Genomic DNA, 8,215 nt, shown 5'->3' with positions numbered 1-8,215 from the left:
ACGTTGGACGCCAAAATGTAACTGCGTAAGCGAATGCAGACAGATTGTCAAAATATAGACAGCTTTAATGAAGGAATAGACTTACAGAACCACCGTTCCCATGGAGACCAGGAAAGCAGAAGTGAGCGCTGGGAGCACGCTGGCCAAATTTATAGGCAAACTTTAGCCTGAGGCTAATATGCCCCCTAAGGGGTGGGACTTATCCCTACAAAGTGCCTCATCAGATTTTTTTTTTATTAGTTTTGGAACTTTTTTCTTGTTATTGTTTTTGCTTAAGTTTATGATTTATTTTGTGTATAAAATGCTTCCCAGATGCCCCCTTTGCCGGTTCTTTCCTGTACTCTGTCACTTTACTTTGCTTCTTTTGCTGTGCAGATTCATTGTGAGGCACAGTCCTGTTTGCTCTGTTTGCTTTGGTTGCATTATGGTATGATAGCCAAAAGTATCATTGCCCAAGTGAACATCGAGAACTTTCTATTTTTGCTTTTGGAAGGATAGGACTCAAGTTATATGTTAGTCCTTAGTCAATTTGAATTATTTTGTATAGAGTTTGAGACAGGGTCAAATTTCATTGTTTTGCATATGAATATAAAATATACAATTCTCTGAACATCCCCAATATGTGTTCTTGGTGTCCTTGTCAAACATCAGTTGCATATACATATATGTATGTTCGATTTATCTCTGTGTACATTTTTATGACAGACCCAGACTTTTTATTATTATAGCTTTGTTATTGTAGTTTGAAATCTGGTAATATTATGTCTCCAATTTCATTCTTATTGACCAAAATTGGTATAGCTATTCTGGGTCTTTTCCATATGAATCTTAGAATTGTATTTTTATTTTTTTTGTGAACAATTTCATTAGCATTTTGATGGGGATTTTATTCTAATTGCCTTGGAGAGTATGGGCATGTAGACAACATTATTTTGATTTGTGAACATTAAGATGTCTCTTTTTTATGTGTGTCGTCTCCCAAGATCTCTTTACATTGTTTTGATGTCCAACACTTTTTCCCCATTTGTTTAATCTCAGATATTTAATTACTTTTGGATTCTGTTGTAAGTGGGAATTTTTTTCTTAGTTTCTTTCATGGATATTTCTTAGTGTATTGAAATGCAATGGATTAGTAATGTTGATTTGATATCCTCAAGTTTATTGACTCCATTTATTCATGTGAATAGTTCATTTTGTGGACTCGATCTAAAAACAGAGGCAGTTTCTTCTTTTTCACTTTGTAGGTCTTTTCTTTGCTTTTGTTACCTACTTAATCCGGACAGAATTTGAACACTGTCAGAGTGGGCATCCTTTTCTACCCCTAATCTCAGAGCATTAACTGTGTTTGCAGTGATTTTTTTTTATACTTGTAATTTTTATTTTGCTGAATTACATCCCCTCATGCCTAATTTGTTTATAGGTTTTGTGAAAAACACTGTTGTTAAATGCTTATTTATTTATTTTTTATTTTCTAGACAGTGTTTCTTTGTGTAGCTCTGGCTGTCCTGGAACTCTCTCTGTACACCAGACTAGCCTTGAACTCAGAGATCTGCCTTCCTTTGCCTCCCAAGCGTGCACCATCACCTGGCTAATTGGATTTTTTCCCTTTATCTTTGTTGAAACTCTGAGGCTGTGACTTTTTGATGTTATTTGTAAAGTTTTACTGCTGATAATATTTTTTTTTCTTTTGTAACCTCAGAATACTTTTGTTGTAAGATTTTACAGGTATTTTAATACGAACAACATCTACTCGAGTAGAAATGCTAAACCTATGTCCGCATGAAAGTGTGACTATAATTAATAAATGCCCTGACTTTTTTCTCATTTTTTTGAACATGTTTTCAGGTGTGTCAATCACAGGCAGCGGTCTCTAGCATTGGGAGTACAGTTTCTGCTACTTCGGTTGTTAGGTATGTTATTTAAAAACCTTAGTATATGCTCTTTTGGTTCATTAGTGTTTTTGACCTATTCGGATATGTTACACACCAAGTAAATGATGAAAGATAAGCAATGCATGGTTGTCATGATGAAAGCCGTTTTCCAGCATGCATGGTGTCACACTGCTGACATGAAACAAGAAAACAGTGACTTTACAGCTCTCCAGTCGGACTTGCTATCCGTTGTTTCCAATGCCACTGCAGACATAACCTCCAGAGAACATCCAATTCATTTGAAATATCAAGTATAGATCTTAGTGTATAATTTCTTTTCTTGCCATCTTTTATTTAATTTTGAGCATATTTAGTATGAATTATTATATCGATACTCCCAGGCTTTATTTGTTTGAATTTACTAATGTGGAATACATAAAAGTGGAGAGGATTACTTATGGTACCTTATTACTGTTTATAGATTTTGTATCAGAAAAATAAAAATAAAATATTTTTTCTAAGTGTTAGTCCAATGTAAGGATAAAATTGTCTAATATTTTTAACATTATTTAGTGTATGTTTGTGCATGTGTTGGGGAGTGCACACTTGCCACATGTGGAGGACAGAGGACAGCTTTCAGAATTTGGGTCTCTTTCTACAGTGTGGGTCTCAGAATCCAATTAAGATTGCCAGACCTGGAGGCAAGTGCCCTTACTCATTGAGCCTCTAACTGGCCCTAGGGCTAATGGTTTCTATTAAAGTACCTTTTTGAATTGGTTAGAAATATATAATTGCATATAATTATTTAAAATATTTTGACAATTTTTATATCCCTTTGACTTATGAATGAATTGGCTAATATGCAGGTGGATAGAATAAAGTCTATTTGTATTATATAAATATATGTATAGCTATATATATAAATTAAAACTTATAAACTGTAGTCTTCACTAATTTTCATTTTGCCATTAATTGTTCTAGGCACAATACCTGGGCCTATTATATTTGGTGTCACAATAGACAGGACATGTGTTCTGTGGGATGTCAATGAATGTGGAATAAAAGGAGCTTGCTGGATTTATGATAACATCAGGATGGCCCACATGCTGGTAGCCATAAGTAAGTTGACATCTTGGTAACTTTAAACCAGGCTAATGTGAATCAAGTTGTTACTGATTTTTGATCTAGTTTTGGTGTGATGGTCAGGCCATTCTGTGGGACAATCCTGCAGTTCTGAAGCTGAAAGCAATTACCCAACATGATATCAGTGGTTGTGAATGGCCCTTGAAATTTTTAGACTTCTTAAGTAGAAGAATAAAATTTTTTTCTGTATATCATACATCATGTGTTTTTTAAAGAACAATTTCTCTTAAATGTTTGGAAAAGAATACACAAAAGATAAAAGAGTATTTAAAAAATCCTGAGGAATGATTTTTCTCCAGTGTCTGGGCTCTGGAAACTATGTAAATAATACTCAAGAATAGAATAATTATTATTTTTTAATATTTATTTATTTATTATGTATACAATGTTCTGTCTGTGTGTGTGCCTGCAGGCCAGAAGAGGGCATCAGACCTCATTACAGATGGTTGTGAGCCACCATGTGGTTGCCGGGAATTGAACTCAGGACCTTTGGAAGAGCAGGCAATGCTCTTCACCGCTGAGCCATCTCTCAGAATAATTATTATTGTGTATTTTATACATATTTATTTACTTTAATAAAATGATAGTAAATTATTAGTATTATTAACTTGAGATAGGACTATCTCTTCTTTAAGCTGCCTAGAAATTCTATGTGAAGTCCTTGCCTGACTCAGATGTGAAGCTCTTGCTTCTGATGCCTGAGTGTTTTGATTACAGATAAAGTGGGAAGTTTCTATTTGTGAAGAATGACTCAGTCAAAATTATTTTTGTTCATCAGTAATGTTCCAAATGCATGACTGTCTGTTTATTTTGTATATAGGTGTTACTTGTAAAGTTATCAACATATTCTTCAACGGGCTTGCAATTATCCTCTATAAACCACCACCACCAGGCGCAGAGGTGTCTTTTCAAAGTCAGAATGTAATTGTGTCTACTATTTCGATAGAAGAGGATCTCAACAAAATTGAAAATGAAGGATGAAAAAGGAAAGGAGATCATTGCGGCAAAACTGGTTCTGTCAAGAAGACCACACTGTGCCAAAGCTCCATTGTCTAGTCTGTATAGAACAAAGCTTAAAAATCCATGTTCCACAATTGATGGTGTTTGTTGTCCATGTTCAGATTCTTATTTTCCTTATAATACAAACAATCAAACAAGCAAAAAACTCAGGCCTGCGCTTTTAAAGTTCACCAAAAGCCATAAACCACACAGATTCTTATTTGCGTCTATGAAATTTCTAGCTATGAAATCACCAAAAAGTCGCAAGAATAATGGCCAACAAGTAATTAAAAGTTTACACTGAAAAAACACAGGTGCACAATCAAAATTTAAAACATCAGTTTCTGTTTGTTTTGCTTTTTGTAAGACCTCACTTATCCCCAGCTGCCCAGAAACTCAGGTGGCCAAGGATGACTTTTGTGCTCCATCCACCTGACACTACATCTCAAGTATTGGGGTCCCAAGTATATATTACCACCTTCGGCTCATGCTGACATTTTAAAAAAATTCTTTCCATAACGATTTACATTTCATTTTTCATCGTCAATAGTTTGAATTTATTTGAGAAACTTACAACATAAAAGTTTAACCTAATCAGATGTATGTGATGGTTTGGGGGACTTGTTATTTAAAACTCATGAAATTCAAGTCAGGTTCCAACATAATTCATTTTTATTTTTATATTACATCTCCTTTTCTGCCATTTATTTTCATAGTAAGTTACTGAACTGATAGACTATTGGATCGTGTTCTTCTTTGTGTTCGGTACCCTTTAGCCTCAGAAATCGCAGCATTGACTACACATACTTTCAATTTAGAATAAAACTTCTAGGAAGTAATTTGTTAATATCACTTACTTTTAACACTAAAACATGTGGTTCTATGATAGTGTTATTTAATTACATGTTTTCAGAGGAAAGAACCAGCCATAATGTGCCACCTCGATATGACAAATTGTCACCATGCACTATTGACAAACACGTATTCAGTCCTTCAAATTTTATTTTCTAAACTAATTACTTAGCACATTACTTAGAGTAACCTAAGCAGAGTTTCATTTAACAGGCATCAGATATTGTTATTTAGTTAAGGTTTTAAATTCTATAATGCATTTACTGGAATCACAAGTATTTCATGCACCTGACATCAGAGAACTAAATCCCATCTGTGTGGGTTCCTGGTAAATTTACTTAAAATACTGAAGAAGCCAGTCAGTTAGCATCAGCAAAAACTTACTATTGTGAATACTATTTCTAATTTAGAAAAGTATTGAAGGGCTAAGGATGTAGCTGAATGCAAGGTCTAAATTTGAAACTCGGTGCTGAAAAGATCTACTCAAAACAAAGGGTGGGTGTATTTGAGTTGTTTTTGCAGATTAAAGCTTCTACTTAATAAGGTTTGGTATCAGGTTTCATGTAACAGGTTCCCCATCAGGAAAACACAAGCCAGAACAAAGGACCTGGAAGAAAGTTAGAGTCAAAAGCACTAGAATTCACAGAATTTATGTTACTGTGTCTGGTGGTAATTATGTAGGGTCAAGGACTTCAGAACCTATTAGCACTTCTAAGCTTAAATTCAAGAAGCAGGGATTAGCTATGAGTTAGACATGCATGCAAGCACCTTGAATATTAAATGAGAGGTGTAGTCTCAGGAAGCACAGGGCTAGACTTACTTAACTCAGGAACATTTACAAACCAAAAATCAAATGAAAAGATATAACCCAAACCCAGGTATTTGGGAAGCAGACAGTTCTGTCATCTAAAGGGATAACACAAAAAAGACAGAGAAATAAATACACAGGATACCTCAGGTGAGAATATTCATTCCCATCTTCCAGGCATGTTTTAAAGACTGCTTCCGTTGTGGTCAAGGGCAATAAATGTTAGAGTTTCTCAAGTGTGAAAACATGGAATCCAGTGGGAAAGTATAACATAAAGGCATTTGAGAAATTCAGCAATTTCTTGAGAACAAGAACGAAAACAGGCCATATAAACAGATGACTATATGGCCACTTAGGGAGAAAAAAAGGAAACTAATCCTAAACATAGAAACAGTCCATCAACCAGGTCAATAAACAGTAGGCATTTCTAACGATTAGTGTTCATCAAACTGACATTGTCTTCAGTATACTCAGTTTCAAAGTATTTCTTTTATAATTTTTTAAACAAATTTTCAAATGAAAATGGTACTTGAGTATGCATATTTAGAAAGGATACCTCCATTTGTGATAACACTACTATAATCTTCATTGTTTCTACTCGTAAAGGCATGCAGATTATATGTGTTGGCATGCCACTTTTAGGATACATTTCCAGAATGTATATTTGCCACAGTTTATAGTTACAGAGAATAACTTGCAGATGGGCCTGCTGTAAGTTTGTACATATTTGAATGTATCTTAAAATTTGTAATATTTTATTTTTTTTAAATGCATAAAAAATATAAAACTCATACACATAAGAAAATTGTATACATTGGCTTTGCTATGTAAATTGAAAGAAGATACACATAAAATATAGACTTATTTTCTTTGTTGCAAATAATGCTGTAAATAATTATTACATAAAACGATGTAATACAAATATTCTAATTTAATAAAAGGTATATGTTTTATCAAATAAGTGTTTGATTATGTTGGCTTTCTCATTCCCATGATAAAAGGAATTCACTTAACTAAGGCAACTTGTGGGAGAAATGATGAACCTTGGCTTGCCGTGTGAGATTATAGATGATGATTACAGAGAAGGCCCAGCAGCAGTGGCATGAAGCTGCTGGTCACATGACATGTCAGGAAGCAGAGAGAAGTGAATACTTGTGCTCAGTATGCGTTCTTCTTTTTATTTAGTGTAATACCTCAGTTACTGAAATGGTAACACATGTATTTAAGGTAGAACACTCACCTCCATTAAACTAATTTGGATTTTCCCTCAGAGACATAACCAGATATTTGTTCCCACGGTAATTCTATGTCCCATCAGCGTGACAATCAAGGATGAAAACATGCACAATATCTTAGAAAAATAACTTCAAAGAAAACATATATTTGACTTAGAGTTTTAAAGGTTTATCCCATAGTCATTTGGCTGCATTGTTGCTGAGCTTATAATGAGTCAAAATGTAATGATTGGGGGCCAAACTGCTTTCTTCATAATGACCAGAAAGCAGAAAAAAGAGAGGAACAGGTGGTGTACCAGAATTCCCTTCAAGGATGTGTCCACAATGACTGACTTCCTTTAATGTTTAGCTTCAACCACATCCCAGTAATGGCCTCAGTTGAAAATCAAACCTTTGAGGAGATTCCAAATCTAAACTGTAACATTAGTCCTATAATCTTTGAAAAGATATGTGATGGGACCTGGATGGGTAGATTAAGATAACTGCTGACAGCAATGACCGCTGCAGGGTTATCTGTCTCTTTGTTATTAAGAAACATCTCTTAGGAAGGTGCTTGAAGATGGTAACAGCTGCCTTTTCTGCTACCAAACCTTCACCCACCTATTTTGGCATCCATTTTCAATCTTTGCCCACAATGAGAGTTTCTCCAATATGTAACTCACTTCTTTAAAATATATTAACAAAGATTTTAGACTATAAAAGAGCTATTCTGTTTATAAAGTTACATAATTATTTTGTAAATATACATTGAGAAATGCTAATGTTTACACTGTTTCATAGATCCAGGCATTATCAGGTTGGTACCTGTGTTTTGTTCTGATTCTTTATGTCGATATCATTTGAGCATTTCCCGAGAGCTACAGAATGTTTCTGATTCCTTTTGTATTTTTCCTTTTGTAATGTTTCATGCTTCCTATTTTTAAAGAATGGAATTTATGAACTAAGATTTTTATATCAACTCACACCCCATATCTCTGTCTACTGATGCATACGGGTGTATGTATGGATAGTTTCAATGCCAGCATAGAGTCATAGAGTACACCGTTTTCTTCTTTTCCCTTATTCATACAGCTTTTCTCTACAAGAAACCTGACTCTTATTATTCATATCACATTACTTTTTCTATATTTGATATTAGTTTTTCTTTTGCTTGCATAGCAGACTTAATGTTATGTCTCACTACAGGAGTAGCTAGAGAATGAGCTACAGGTGGCAATGACTGATTTCTAAGAGGCAAAAGGCTGTGAAAGGGTCTTTACGGGCTACTGTTGAAAGTGAATATTCTTGTGTTTAGAAAGTATCTGCAT

The 8,215-nt window shown here is 34.4% G+C and overlaps 1 protein-coding gene across 1 annotated transcript in view; it reads left to right on the top strand.

Moving 5' to 3' along the window:
- Positions 1 to 6,625, top strand: part of Slco4c1 (solute carrier organic anion transporter family member 4C1) — a 56,222-nt gene extending 49,597 nt beyond the window's left edge. The window contains exons 11-13 of the mRNA XM_050153439.1: positions 1,846 to 1,910; positions 2,853 to 2,990; positions 3,835 to 6,625. Of these exons, the coding sequence (XP_050009396.1) occupies positions 1,846 to 1,910; positions 2,853 to 2,990; positions 3,835 to 3,995 (364 nt within the window). The 3' untranslated portion in view covers positions 3,996 to 6,625. The remainder of the gene's footprint in view (positions 1 to 1,845; positions 1,911 to 2,852; positions 2,991 to 3,834) is intronic.
- The last annotated feature ends 1,590 nt before the right edge of the window (positions 6,626 to 8,215 follow it).

This window comes from Alexandromys fortis, unplaced genomic scaffold (genome assembly GCF_014885135.2).
Source record: "Alexandromys fortis isolate MF-2015 unplaced genomic scaffold, M_Fortis_MF-2015_v1.1 scaffold_61, whole genome shotgun sequence".
Classification (NCBI taxonomy): Eukaryota; Metazoa; Chordata; class Mammalia; order Rodentia; family Cricetidae; genus Alexandromys; species Alexandromys fortis.
The sequence above is the reverse complement of the archived record's forward strand: the minus strand, read 5'-3'. Positions and strand labels throughout refer to the sequence as shown.